The sequence below is a fragment of the Dicentrarchus labrax genome, unplaced genomic scaffold (genome assembly GCF_905237075.1).
Source record: "Dicentrarchus labrax unplaced genomic scaffold, dlabrax2021, whole genome shotgun sequence".
NCBI classification, from domain to species: domain Eukaryota; kingdom Metazoa; phylum Chordata; class Actinopteri; family Moronidae; genus Dicentrarchus; species Dicentrarchus labrax.
In genome coordinates this window covers 22,383,727-22,398,986 of record NW_026136703.1, presented here as the reverse complement: position 1 = coordinate 22,398,986, position 15,260 = coordinate 22,383,727, and the positions used below count along the sequence as shown (strand labels likewise).

Sequence of the window (15,260 nt, the reverse complement as noted above, 5' to 3'; positions counted from 1 at the left end):
TGCCTCAGGGGCAGTTTTTAATGCACATGTACACTGATTGCACACGTCTGTGTTATTATGCCCATCCCTCTGTAGTAGTAATAGCATGTCGGACTGCTTGTGATCAAGGATGCAAAGGTTATTTTATATTTAGGTGGTTATATACAAAGATTAAAACCTTACAGTACAAAGAAGTACATATGCTGATTCCAGTATTTCTATTTCACATTGTTTATTTAACCTTACAAAAAGAATACCTTTATCCTGTCATGTAAAAACATATTTCATGTGTGCAAAATTCACATATTGACACCAAGACGTAAAATGTGAAAACATCAATTTCACATTTAATATTACAGGTGTGTGTTTTTTTTTTTTTTTTACATGTGAGTAGTTCACATACAGGCATGTGTGGGTTTATTACACGTGAAACAGCATTTCACCTACACCTGCACCTACACATGGCTTCTCAGACATTTCACTTTGTCGAAAAATATCAGGAAATTAAGGATTCAGTGCTGAATTTCTCCTGCAGAGTATGGTTAACGGCAGTGTGGTGAGATAATTAAAATTAAAAGGTAGGGGGGCTGGATTAGGGTACTGTTAGTATCCTATAGTGATCTACATTAAATGTATTTACTGAAGACAATGCTGAAATCGTATTCAGTGTGCATGCTTGCTCCGTGCTTCTCCAGCATCACTTTTAGAAATGATAGGTGGGTTTTCTCATGTTACTGTCTTCATGAGTGATGAGTTGAAGCTTACGGTGCATTAAAAGGGTTCAATGGCATTTTACCAAAATTTTACCAACCCCTTTTTCTTCAGTTCTATAAAGATCAGAGGCGTTCCCTCTTCCACTCCTTTCAGACGATGTAGCAGGTTTCTGTTTAAAGCTAGAGTGAAGACACTGATATCATATGAAACAAGATGACCTAACGCATCCATTGGTACCAAACATGCTAGAAAGTAGGAATGGGGGCTAAATTACGCTCCAAATTGGCAATTTTCAAAGATCCCTTGACCTCTGACCTCGAGATATCTGAATGAAAATGGGCTCCCACGAGGCTCCCCTTTGCAGACATACCCCACTTTATGCTAATCCCATTTAGTGTTGGGAATCAACGTGCAGTTATTTGTGTTATTTGAATATTTCTGCACAGTAGGGTCCAAAAACAGTGTTGGACTTCCATAAACTGGGAATGACCGGAAAGCTGAGACACAAAGTCTGGAAACGCCCCTGGTTAAGATGTTTAACAGTTTAAGTTAGAAAAGATGCAACATTTAAGATCTTAAAAACAATATCTGAACCTTGCAGCTCATTTAGTTATATGATTAAGTAAACGTTTTAGTGCATTTATCAAGAAAAAAAAGAGCTGAACACATGAAGGTATTTTTCCAGCTTGGAACCGGATACAAAGTTTGCTATCAGAAACAAACCCTTGAATGCAAACATAAGAACTCCACTGTAAACAAAGACTGACCGCAATTAGCCCTGTGGAGAAAAAAAATAAAATAAAAACTTAAAAACACACACAAACACACCCCAAACATACGGTGAGCAAGAAACATAAAATATTCTTTATTAAATATACAAAATTTGTGAAACAGAATTGCATCACGACTTGTAAACTTTCCAATCTTTACATACTACCTTAAGCACATTCCACCGGCTACACAATCAAGGACAAAAATACAATCAGTTCAAACTTAAATAAAAACTTTTGAAAATGGAAGACATGGAGGAGGACGTTTTTATTCTTGCGCTTCGTAAGTGTCGAGTCACATTTAAAAATGTCTCTACGGTCATCTATGCACTTGATATTGAGATCGCACGGCAGAACTGAGATGACAAGACAGTTTTGGATGGTTTATTTTTGTATGCGTCAAGCTCACTGGGAAAATCTTTAATGTGGTGTCAAAGTAGGCCAAGTGCTTAAAATCACAGAGCGATTAGAAAGTGCAGTACGGTGTGTAAAGTAGATCTAACTATACCGATATCAACAGACAGGTACAGTAGAGTTATGTTCTGACGATTAAGTAGTGCAAGAACATCCACAAATGCTGTTAAAAGTGGCATCATATCAGAATACTTTATGGTGTATCAATCTGCTCCATAGATTAAGTTTCAAGGCTTGTTTTTTTTTTTTTTATTGTTTTATAGTTTTTTGGCATTTCACAGGAAATCACTGTTACTACTCATTTTTCTATTTGTATGCATACAATTTATTTATGTGCAGTGATCTAAACAATATCATAAGAAAGCATGAAAAGAGAGAAAAAAAAAAAAAAAAGGTGAACAGATGGCTTTTTCTTTTTTTTCCAAAACCTTGCCCCCGAGCGCCGGCAAGTAAAATGAAGTGCTAGATTCTTAATGTAACGTCAAAAACAAAAACAAAAAATAAGGCAGCATTTGGCATTTCAATACGGCATATATGCTGTAAAATGCGGAATATATCCCTTTGTAACACCTGAAAGCGGTAGCGATATGCGTGCTTGAGCAGAAGCGGATGTGACACACAGACGCTGAGGGAAGGGGGGACTCAAGTACCAGCATGTCGCAGGCATTTTCTCAACAGTGGAGTCGTGCCGATAACGCACACGTGAGAAGGCAGAAGCATGAGATCAGAGAAGCTGTGATGGCTGATCTTGATACTGACTGGATACTGAGTGATACTGTCTCCACCTGATAACACCGTGACCCATACAAGAATCAGTTAGCTTATTAGGCTGAGCATCGTGGGTAATTTCAAGACATGCCCATTGAACAGAAAGAAGGTGGGGGGGGGAACAAAAAGGAAGTAACAAGCAAAAAGATAAACAGCACTTTATCGTGCGGAGAACATAAAACCATTCGCTTGCTGGCTAAGAACACTTTTGAACATTCGTGAGCTACGATCAGTTCCCGGTAATGTGCAACGTGACAACTCTCACAACGCTCATTTGGTTTGTTGTTTCAAAAACGAGTCGGCGCGCTCGGTATTCATCGGGGAACATTCGTAGAGTGTCAATCCAAAACAACGTATATGCAACAGCTGGAAAAAGTGATGCCAAACACAGAGGTATAGGTCATTACAGAAGGTGGTTTTGCATGAATTAATTAACTCATTAACCAAATATCGTGTATACTTTGCAATAATGGAGACTATTTTCCAAAGTATACTTGAAGATTATCGATTTATTTGATTCCTTAAAAGAAAGCAGCCACTGGTTTCAGTTCATTTCAGTTAAAACAACTCAAGAGTTCGATGGATACCGCTCTCATCTGTATGTTAAGTATGGAGGCGATTAGCTTAGCTTAGCATTACAACTGGAAACAGGGGGAAACAGTTAGCCTGGCTCTGTCCAAAATACACAGACCAACATGTCTAAAGCACTAAGTTGTGGTTTTATGGGGAGTTACAGCTGCTTTCTCATATCCCAACTGTCTGATACTTTATAGAACAAACTAAAAATCAATTATTCAATTATTAGAATTATTAATTAAATAACCATTAGAGCAAATGAGTGCAATTCTTTCCGTCTACTGAATCTTACGTCTCAGATATCAGAGCATTTTTGCACCATTTTGAAAAAGCTCCTTGCTCTCAACTGCAACTATGAACTAAAGACTAATAATGTTCACTGTGATAGATTATTGTCTCGAGCAGGTTTCAAGTTTCTGCGAGTTGATTTTCATGCTGCACTGAAACGAACTGAAACCAAAGGCTGCTTTGAAGGTATAAAATCAATCTAAACCTGATGGTACGCTACAGAAACGGCCAGCATTGATTTAAAGTATATGCAGTTTGTAGTTAATGGGCCAAAACATGCAGCCAGAGTGGCCCTTCGACTTAACTCTCCTCTCCCTACAGAACTGCAACTCCTCTGGAGAAGCGTACAGTGCGAGGAGTTAGCTGGATATACAGCGTTCTGGACTGAGACTCTACTCTTTTGTGATAAGGTGATAGAAGTGACAAGTGAGGTGAAAAGGAGGAATCAATGTTTCTACAATCAGGATCCCAAAATGGAAGCATCTGGGTTTTGAACCCACAGGGGCTCACTCCTCTGTGAACTTAAAACCAACCGGCTGTGTGAACCTGAAAACAACCTGAGGACCCGCTACATTCAACCGCCCCCGGACCAAACCCTTTCGACCTAGGACGCGTTTCAGCACAGTAAAGCATGCCGTCTGGAAAACATCGCCTCGACATCGCTCAGTGCCTAGATATTTGTATCAAAAAGGACAGCATAGCAGTGAAAAGACTAAAGAGCTGTTGTGGAGGTTAGAGTGAACAGATGCGGATTGAACTGCAAACCCTTCCCCCTCCCCATTCGTCACTTTAACTTGGAACGCACTTGCAGGAGAGTCGGCTTCTGCTCCATGATGCGCACCAGCAGCGTGTCAATGTAGTCCTCCAGATCTCTGACCTGCGGCTTCAACTTCCTCAGCTCCACCTCCCGCTTAGCCAGCAGAGATTTCTGACGCTCAAACTCCACCTTCTGCCTCTCCAGCTCTGCCTCCCGCTGCACCAGCAGGGCGACCAGTTCACTGTGGTTCAGGTGGTAGTACGAGCCCGCTCCTTCTGTCAGAGACTGGAGAGAGACCGACAGACGGGGAGGAAGAAATAACAAAGATAAGAACGGTGTGTTCACTGGATTTAAATTGAGTTTCTTTGTGGCAATAACTGCTCATTCTGGATTCAAAACACGATGTGAATTAACTCAAGAGAAAGATTGTATCCAACATTAAATTCAAAAACTTCAATGAACGGGACAGATTTATTTTAAAACATTATTTATTCAGGGAAGAAAACCTGCTTCTCTAACCTTTAGGCTAAGATTGCGCCTGTTTTATTACATTAACTGATGATCTATAATTGCAAACAAAATTACAGTATTTAAATAAAGGGAGTAAATTAGGCAAAAATTAAGTTAATAATAATGAAGTTTGAGACTTATTTTACAAGTTACCTTCTGGTCATCTACTGGATGTTTACACACTTCACAATAATAAACAAAATCTCTTTACTTTTTTGTTACTTTAGGTAGTGTCGCACATCATCTATCTATCTATATAACTTAAAGTATAGTATATTAGAGTAGAGTAAACATTTTTTTTAGAGAAACTATATGTTTATTGCTGATTTTTCTGTTGTATCAGCAACGATTGTTGCCTGTTTGTTTTTTCTCTCCTGTAAAATCCTTTAGTTTGTACATTTGTTACACATATTGGCGTTATTTTTTCCTCATTACTGTCAATAGACAGCTGTTGTGTAGGAAGAGACACAAGAGACAAACAAGTCTAAGTGTAATTTGCAGGTTCAAATGTTGTTCAAATGATCATTCATTAAACCTCAAAACACAAACATACTTTCTTCTGTTTGCCTGTGAAGGGCAGTATTGCAGTATTTTTTATAATATCATTATTCTAACACACTGTTACCTTTTTCCTGTCGGCCTCCTGCTCGCTGAGCTGGCTGCTCCTCCCCGGGTGGATGGTGGACTTGAGCTTCTCCAGGCCGGTGGCCAGCACTGACCGGCCCTCAGTCCGCTTCTCCTCAGCCAGCATGGCAGTGGTCAGGGGCTTCACTGGGTGGGGACTGCACAGGACGACAAGAAGCACACACGTACAGTCAGGTATCTCGCTTCATACGACAACACCTGTGTGGCTTTATAGATAAATATAAAAGACTTTCAGGTGATGTAAGGACTCCATCTGGCTGCCATACTGGAGGTCTTTGATATCCAAGGCTGAAAACAGCCAATTAGCTTTCAGCAAAGTCTCAGTCTGTGTCTGAAATGATCAAATACAATTCATTTCTACTTTTCCTTCGTCTGTCTTTATTTTGAAAATACCAGAGGGGAGGTTGGGGAAGGTTTTGTGTGATTTCATAAGTAAAATCATTTAAGTGGCCACTTACACCTTGAATAAAATTAAACATGTTTGTGCCTGTGGGTGTTCTTAATTCTTTTTAGTGTTACTGACAATCAGTGTTCATTAGTATTTAAATATTATTATTAAAATGTATTAAAATAAATGAGTATCAACTACAGTTAACCACCAAGCTAGAGGCTTTTTTTTTTGTTGACGTAGATGTTCTCAACTTTGGGTCCGGGAACCTGCAGAGGACCCGAAGATAAACCTGAGGGGTCCCAAGATGATTCAAATGTGTATGAAATAAAAGAATATGTATTTTTTTTTTTTGCTAGACTAAATGATTAAAAGGAATAAAGAAAATAGAAAAATATATTTCTGGTGCCAAAAACTATGTTCCCTTTCTCCTACTTTTCTCAAATGTCCCTACACTGCGGCCATAAAATGTGGTGAGGGGTCACAAACCAAAAAAGGTTAATTTGAGCTTTTATTCAGAAAATCACACACAACACCACTCTCATTTTCTTTGGGAAACTTTGATGTGAGGACAGACAATAGAAATGCAAGTATTACAACATTCAAAATATCCCTCTTGAGCTTTTTAACACAGAACATTCTAACACGGACTAAAAAGATGCCACAGTCTTGCTGTTTTATTGAATCGTCAATTTGCCTCAAACCAGCTCTTTCTTCTCAAACTACAACTCTACAATAACACGGGAAAGACAGTTTCCTGTGTCAGTGACCTACATTTACAAAGAAATATATCTTATCAGACCACTCACTTATTTACCTATTGCAGAGACTTGCATTCACACAACCAGGCTCTTTAGCCCAGCTAACACACAGGTTTATCGGACATTATATGAGCAGATTGTCCTCTGGACCTCCAGGATGACAGCAGACATGGATGCTAAAGATCAACCTTTTAAAATCCCAGAAAATCTCCCTTTTAGTGATCAAGAGTAAAAGGAGGTTAGACAGGTGTAAGGCTCCTCATTAAAGCAAATACTGGTGAAAATTGAAATTAAATTAGCTCAAAACTGAAAGACTTAATTGCATACGTAGGTGCCATCAAGCATGTAGAATTGTGTTAAATATATTATTACCCCGAGGTGAAAAGGAAATGCTATCAGTGACACAACAACACCTTTTTTTGCCTCATATAAAGCCTGGTTTCTGGTTGAGAGTTTGGTAAATGAGTGTGGTTGTGTGAGAACACTAGCTAGCCCTGTGGGGAAGGGGGATGGTGTGTGTATGTGTGTGTGTGTGTGTGTATAGGTGTGTGTGTGTGTTGGGAGGGAGGGGGTGTGTGGTAGGACTCCGGGCAAAATAATAACTGCTAATTGGCCTGAGGCTCTGTTTCCCCTCCCGTTACCACAGAGCCAGGACACACACAAGACACCTGCAGAGGAGTCCTGTTAACACCAGTATATATGTGTGTGTGTGTGTGTGTGTGTGTGTGTGTGTGTGTGTGTGTGTGTGTGTGTGTGTGTGTGTGTGAGAGAGAGTGTCATGAGAAAGTGATGAAAAAGAGAAGGTCACACCACAAAAAGGAGAAACCCCTTGAGAATAGGCGGCACAGAAGAAAAGCAGGCGGAAGCAGAGCGGCAGAGGGAGACTGAAGAGACGACAGGATAGAAATTTCTGGAAGTGGGGAAAAAGTCATTCCTCTCCACCTTTTTTTCACCGAGCACTGAGCATGTGCAACCTCACCTGTTCTGCTGATTGGCTGCCTGCTGCTGCCGGGTCTCCTGAGGCACTGGCTTTGGCGCCGCAGCTCGTGCCGTGCTGGGTGGTGACCTCGCCGTAGCATTGGCAAGGGGAGGGAGGGAACAGAGCGCTACAGGGGAGCTACTACTGTCAGGAGTTAGAGAAGGAGCAAAGGAAGTCAGAGAGGGGAGGTCAGGGCCTGGCTGAGCTAAAGAGGACTCCTGTATGGCACCGGGATCACTCCCAAAGGAGGGCAGGAGGAGCTCATCAAAGGCAGGTGTCAGTGTGCCCTCAGACTGGGAGCGGTGTAGCGTAGCACTTTGTGCCTGAGGGCATTTCGAGAACACGTCACCTAAGACAACATGCTGACTGTCCACACCTCCTTCGCTGAGCTTCCTTGGATTACAGCTCGTGTAAGAGCCTGTTGATGCCGCAGGGAGTACTTCTAAACCACAGCCATCCCCTATCGTGAAACTTGGCTCAATAGTTGGCGTCTTGTCCTCGGCTCCACAGAACGATCCATCGAATGGGTCACTTTGGTTGACCTCTTCATTGGACGGCTTGCATGCATTCGTGGGATCTCCTTGACCCAAAGCCAGGTCAGCAGTCGCCTGAATCTCACTCAGCTCACCGCAGAGGGTCGAGTTCGCAGAGTGCAGCGTCTCGTTTGGCTCCGAGCCGCTGGAGCATTTGGAGGACCGGTGAGACTCGCATGTTTGGTAGTCCTGCGAGTCGGCGCTGACATAAAGGCTTTGGAGGAAGCTGCTGGTGCTTTGATCGGACACCTGAGTGCGCAACAGTGTGTCGTCAAAGTCTTCGCTGGGAGTGCTCGCAATGTGGCTGGTGTTTAGGAAATCGCCCAAAAGCCTGAATGGTATCGGAGAACGCTGGCTCGCACCCGGCCCTCCTAAACTCGCGCCTTCAATGGGCGAGTCCGACGAACTCTGCCTCACATCAGGGGAGGAGGTTATGATGTGTACTGATGGGTGTGTGGGGCAGAGTTCATCATCTGGAGTCACAGAGGTCATCGCATCTGTGGTGTTACTTACAGATACAGAGGAATCATTTAACACTTTTGAAAAATCCTCTGAAGAGCCATTGAATTCCCCTGTGTCTCTCTCTCCATTTTCATTGTCAGACTGTAAAGAAATGTTGGATTTTGTCTGTAGTTCTGAGAGTTTTGATGTTGGAGTCTCTTCTGCAGTGATAACAGGCTCCTGAGGTGTAAACACTGGGGACTGTGGTGCCAATGACCCCTCCAAACCATTTAAATCTACTGTTTCATCACCATCCTTGTGCTGAAGAATAGTGTGCTGATCTACATCAACTAAAGACAGATTTGACCTGTCAGTAATGTCATCTTCGGATTCTGAGGACTTTTTCACCATGGGCGACTCAGAGGATTTCTCAAAGCTGAGGATGTTGCTTTCAAAGTTCTGTGCCTCAGCTTCCTCTGAGGAGGATGCAGACAATTTGTCAGAATAAGAAGAGAGACAAGACAGGAAATCCTCTTCTGCTGAACTGCCGAGACCTGAAGAACCAGGATCTGGGGAGCTGCTGTTGAGCTTTACAGCCGAGGTGTGACTGGGGGCCGTGTTAGTGTCGGTTAAATCATTTGTGTTAGTGGTACTGTTAGCTTGATTAGTTTCATTGCACGCCGTCAGTTCTGGTGAGTTAGTGGGAGTATTTAAAGTTATGTTGTCACTCTCAAAGCTTGCGTGTTCGGGGATTGTCTCAAGAAACTGTGCAAATGTGTCGACGTAATATGCGTTAGCGTTGGTCACTTGGCTGGTGGCTTTATGTGCTTCGAATCCAAATTCTGTGCAAGGTTGATGATGTAGTGCATCATTCACATTTTTGTCAGCTTCTGTTATGGGCAGTAATGCTCCTTTATTATTGCAGTGTTCCAGTGAATGGTCACTGGGTGTGTTTTGCTGTGCTTTGCAATCTGTGGTCAGGTCCTCGGGAGACTGCAGCCTGCCAGCTGCAAACTCTTCAAAGGATTCATCCCACTCTAAATCCTGTTCCAGCTCCCCGGCAGACATAAAAGGGTTGGACGGCCTCTTGCTTAAAGTTGTTTCCCCTTCCGTGGGAGTCGGAGGAAGAGGTCGTTTCTCAACTTTGGCCATCACTTTGCTCTTTGTATCTGTACTACCAGCAGCTGAGTCCTTTGTGGTCGGGTTGTTGTGAGTCAGAGGGGGGTTAAGGTTACTCGCCTGCGGAAAGAGGTGAGCTATGGGGGGCCGGGAACTGGAAAGATAGGGCAGAGGAGGCAGCGAAGGTTTTAGCATGTCTTCATAGAAAGGGTTGTGCTGGAGGAGAGAGAAGAAAGGGTTGCAGGGGGACATGGAAGATGGCGTGCTCTGTGAGTGGCAGAAGGGGTTAGTGTGATGCAGTGGAGAAACCAGAGAGGCGGGATCGACAGGGGGACCCGAGGGGTGGTTACTAAGTGGGAGGGATGGTGGGTGGGGGTCAGTGCTGGGCTCTAGTTTAGGTGACACCACCAGGCTGTGAAAGGAAGGGCACACAGTCCTCTTGATTAGTGAGGATTGTTCACACAGCGGCCTGCTGCAGGTTCTCTGTCTCATATCACATCTTAAATCATACATTTTTACATACTGGCCTGCGTATAATCTGTTTTCACTGTTTATTCACTTAAACCCTGTTTTCATTCAGGCCTTCTTTCAGGTTTTCTTTATTGTTGCTTCATTGTCTGGAAAATAGCTTTAAACCTGCAGTAACAGAATTTTCTGGCCACTTGGGGGCAGCGCAACAAGCAGTAAACACAACATTAACATTTTATCACATTTTATAGTGAACATGATAGCAAAGAGTTGCCAGCGTACACATCCAGCAGACATTGACAGACATTAATGTTCATTTAGAGTTCTTTGGTCTGATGAATTTAAGTCCAATATTCACTTTTAGCTCAGGCTTGGTCTCTACTAACTCCTGAGAGAAACTTTAGCTTCTAAATGCTCCACTATGTTCGCCAGCTAGTCGCTAACTCTCTGAACCGTGGGTTTTTAGAAGATTTGTTTTCTTCCTGAAAAAAGCTGCCTGTCGCAGCTGGACGTGGCTTTGATGAGCAGTAAAGTTGCAAGCAGGAGAACCAAAACAATAAGCCGAAGGAAGCTAAAGCGCTCTGCAGAGCTGAGGAGCTTTAAAGAATGGACTGAAATCAACACTTAAACTGTAATAATTTTTAAAAAAATCTAAAAACAAAATCTTGCTGAAAGAAATCCCATGAAAATTCTACACAGGAGCTTTAACGGTAACTGCTATGCAAACAGTATCAATCAAAAGCTGTATATTAATTGTTGATATCAACCATACATGTATTCATATCTTCAAGAGCATTCCTCTCTGTGCCTCTTGTGTGTTTTCATTGGCACATGATGTAATATTAAGCGAGAAAAGTTGATGCAGCTGGGTTTAGTGATTACTTAGTGCTACTGGTGCCAACTTGGCACTTTCCCCAAGGATCTAGGAGCATGTGGGTGTGTAGGATGTGAAAATGTATAGTTACAGAGCTGGCAGAAAGGTATTGAGTGTACTATGGTCCAGAATAGCTGACCTCGCTTCAATCAGCAGGTGCTTACCAGTCCAATATTTTGTTTACGCTCGGTGTATAGAAATATTACGGTACCGTACTTGTTTTTTTGGCCTTGGTCGGGTAAATTGATAAAAAATAAATATTAATAGTAACTGTTTAAGGGTTCTTGTAGGCCTGAATTAAACATGAATTGTATACACAATTCAAATACAAACTGCAGGCGTAATGCACTCAATACAACAGTGAGCAGTATAAGAGAGTACAGTACAGCAGGTGACACCTCCAAAATAAATTACCCACTTAAGAATGTGCTTGTGTCAGAAGTGGAAATAAAATTAGATGGGGTTTTCTTCCCTCCCTTCTCCTTCACCAGACACACACACACACATCACAAATGCATGCACAAATCCCACACCTTAACACACACACACACACACACACAAAACCTGTCAGAGAGCAGGGACTGTTCCAGCTCCCATCATCATCTTTGCAATGATGATTATTACTGAACCATATTACAGTGTGCACAAGGCTTCAGCTTGATAAAGCTAATTTCAACAAGAGCAGCTCCCCTCCTCCATCTGCATTGCAGATACCTGCTGTAACCAGAGACTGAGACCAGGAGCTGAAGAGGGATGTGTACAGAGCTGGAGGAAATTTCTGGCAGCCATGCTGGTACACAGGAAGTGAAAGGTAAACAACTACTCTGATAACTGTTCAACATAATGCTAGTTCTCTGATTATAGGTTTGGAAATTGAATCCTCTTTTAAATTGGGTACATTTTAAGTGTTTACTCCAATTTAATGTTAACTTCTGTCTGTTTTATTTAAAGAAATCTTTTCTTTATCCTCCTCACAGTGAGATATCATGTAACAAATACAATAGCACTACATTAAATACTACTAATATTTCAACATTTTGGGATTATTTCTTGAGAGTGAGATGAGAGAAAATCCCTCCTGCCCTCAAGTCTGTGTTTTAAGTAGCTGGAGAGCTGTTCTCCCCTCCGTTTGGTCTTTATGCTAAGCTAAGATAAGACCTGTTGTTGTATTGGACCGCATTAGATTATTAGATTATTTGTAACTTTATACGTATATTCAAATACAGATTTCTGTAATTTTTTAATTATAAAAGTTTTGGAACACAAACTATAATTTCTTATTGATTTTTACATTTCTATAAATTAGTTTTCTGTTTGAATCTGCTGCTAAAATATCAGCTTCTATAAAATACATTCTTTCACCTCACTGTTTTTACCAAATAAAAGTATACAGAGGTCACATGCAGTAAGACACCTCAGTGTAGGACTTATGAATCTAAACAGTACAGGTACAAACTCTCAGCAGGCTCCTGAGCAGTTGTTGACCTAAATACTCCCCATATTCATACTGAAATGATAATGCATCATCTGTTTGATGTTGTAACAAATGAACCTGTCAGTGTGCGATTAGTCTTCTCTGTGTTTACAGTGTGTATCTCACCTGGGTTTGCTGTGCGAGTCCTTTGATCCAAACCATCCCTTGTGTTTCTCCTCAGTGGCAGCGGGGGCCTGTTCAGACTCATCCTTGGACTGACTCTGCCCTTTCCCCGCAGACTCACTCCTCCCATGGTAGAAAAAGTTCCTCCTCGGCTTCTTCCCCTGGTGTTCCGACTCCGCCACGGAGGAGGAGGAGGTGGTGGCAGCAGCTTTGGGCGGAGCCTCCTGTCGCAACCGCTCTTCTTCTTCTTCTTCTTCACCCAGCATGGGGCCGCTCTGCTCCAGGGCCGCCACTATGGCTGCCTTCTCCTCCTCGCCGGGCTTGTCGAAAGACCAGCGGCGCCCATCTCCGGCAGGCCCTCTGGGGAGATCTGTGGAAGCCTGTGGGCTGAGGTTCTGTAAAGACATGGACAGAGGCAAAGACTTCTGCAGAAGTCCCAGGCCTAAAGAATCTGCCGGTTTTCCTGAGCCTGGGTCCCGGGGCTTGACGTTGTAAGCATGGCTTCCATTAACATACACATTGGGCGGAGGCACTGCGATGGAGATCTCACCGGGCTCATCACCAAACTCACATTTGAGAGAGGACATCGACTTGGGCGACGTGTTTCCTGTGTGCTCTGCAAGAACGAGGCAAGAGGAGGAGACAAAAAGAGAGAGGTGGACACCCGATTAATCCTACACACCGGTCCTTTAAATACAACTAAAAAAAGAAACAAAACCTCTCAAAATACTCGTGCAGTTCTCACACATGAGTGAATTGACAGAATTTTAAGGAAGAGCTTTATTAAGATGTAATAATATTCATAATTTACATAAATGAACATCGTCCTGCAAGTTCTGCATTAGAAATGTACAGTGGTGGTAGTAGATTAGTTTAGAGCTGAAAAAGTTAGTGGAGTAAATGTTACAAATAATCTGAAATTATTTTGGTAATGGAATAATCATTTTTAAATCAAGCAAAACTAATGAAAGACTGCGTTCAATTTGTCTTCATAAACTGAATATCTTTGAGTTGTAGACTGTTGGTCAAACAAAACAAAAAAATGTAGACGCCACCTTGGACTCCAGGAAGTTGTGAGGGGCATTTTTCTACTATTATTTGACATTTTCTAGACTAAGAATGATTATCTTAAAAAAAAATATTGGCAGATTCATTGATAATCATCATTTTTGTTAGTTGCAGCTCTAGTTTAGATCTCTGATTTTTTTTTTATTGCTGTAAAAGATTTCAGGTTTGTCCCACAAGAGGGAAACCTGAACCTGTGCAATAAAAAGGAAAGGATGGATGACTGTGAGACTGAAATTGGACTAAACGTTGCAGTGAGTGCAATAGAAGAGATATTCTTCACATGGTGTCTCTATTGTTCGTTCTCACCTGGGCTGTCGACTGTCAGGTTGCTGCTGTTACTGGGTGAGTTGGAGAGGTCAGAGACCACCACGCTGATGCCGGCCGTGGGGCTGAGGCTCCCACCCCGCGATGACGACTCGCTGCTCTCCGAGCCGAGCGATGTGCTGGAACGAGTGTCCGATGACTTCCTCAGCTTCCCTCTTAGGAAGAAGGTCCTCATCTTGCTCCGCCGGGCCTCCCCACCCTCGTCGTCCTCGTAGTCCTCCTCCCCGCCTCCATCGCTGGGCAGCCGTTGCCGCATCCGGCAAAGGGTCCCGTAACCACCTGGTAGGACGGCCGACGAGGAGTCATCATCGCTGGATCTCCTCTTCCCCCTCATGCGCTCTTTCAGCTTGCCAAAGGTGGAGGCGGCCTTGTCCTTCATGACGAGGTCGTACATGCTCGCCGTCAGGTTGTTTCGGGTGAACTGGACAGTCACCTGGATCTCTCCTCGTTCCTTCTCCTTTTTCCCTGTCTTAGAGTTGAGCCTGTACCACCTGCAGCAGAGAACAATTCACATTAGATTAACAGACACACTCTGTTACAATTAGTTACAATTAGTCATTTAATCAATCAGTTGGTCATTTATCAAGCAAAAGTCTTCTAGTTTCTCAAATATAAGGATTTGTTACTTTTCTCTGTTTTATATCGTTACAAATTGAATGTCTTTGCATTATGAACATACAATTTTAAGCCACCACCTTGGGCACTGATGGGCATTTTTCATACTTTTCTGACATGTTATAGCCTAAATGATTAATCGATTACTCAGAAAAAGTAATACATTGATCACTAATGAAATGAGCTGTCAGTTGCAGCCTGTAGTATCGTTGTTTTAATAAAAACAAAAGTATCTGAACACCTGAATGAAAGGTGCATCAGAAGGTGCAGCTTGAAAACAATGAGGGACTCCTGCACATTGTGGTATATCATATAACTGGTGAAGGTTACATAGAGAGAATATAATAAATAATTTTTCAGCAGTACGCAGGACAGCGTGTGGGAGTCCCTCATTGTTTTCAAATATCTGCATTGGACTAAATTACTGTCCAAGTGCTCGCCCTGAATAGAGTTTTGGAGTAGGAGGAGCTATTTTGGGTTCCCCCTGGTTCCCGGAAGTAAAAGTCCCATTGATTTGCTCCACAGACAGTGTGAGCTGACTCACAGTCGGAGCACTGAATAGACATGACAACTCTCCCAACTGAATCATCAGTACGGAAGACTGTGTGAAAATACCTGCTCCTCTCATAAAAAGTGCATTTCGGCAAGAAAATATCCAGTCAGCAAGCTTAA

General features: G+C 42.5%; 1 protein-coding gene across 1 annotated transcript in view; it reads right to left on the bottom strand.

Moving 5' to 3' along the window:
* Nucleotides 1-1,529: 1,529 nt before the first annotated feature.
* rab11fip5a (RAB11 family interacting protein 5a (class I)) overlaps nucleotides 1,530-15,260 on the bottom strand; it is a 29,524-nt gene continuing 15,793 nt past the window's right edge. The window contains exons 2-6 of the mRNA XM_051381512.1: nucleotides 13,956-14,464; nucleotides 12,585-13,197; nucleotides 7,550-10,054; nucleotides 5,402-5,558; nucleotides 1,530-4,551 (exon numbers count right to left, since the gene is read on the bottom strand). Coding sequence (XP_051237472.1) covers nucleotides 4,294-4,551; nucleotides 5,402-5,558; nucleotides 7,550-10,054; nucleotides 12,585-13,197; nucleotides 13,956-14,464 — 4,042 coding nt within the window. The 3' untranslated portion in view covers nucleotides 1,530-4,293. The remainder of the gene's footprint in view (nucleotides 4,552-5,401; nucleotides 5,559-7,549; nucleotides 10,055-12,584; nucleotides 13,198-13,955; nucleotides 14,465-15,260) is intronic.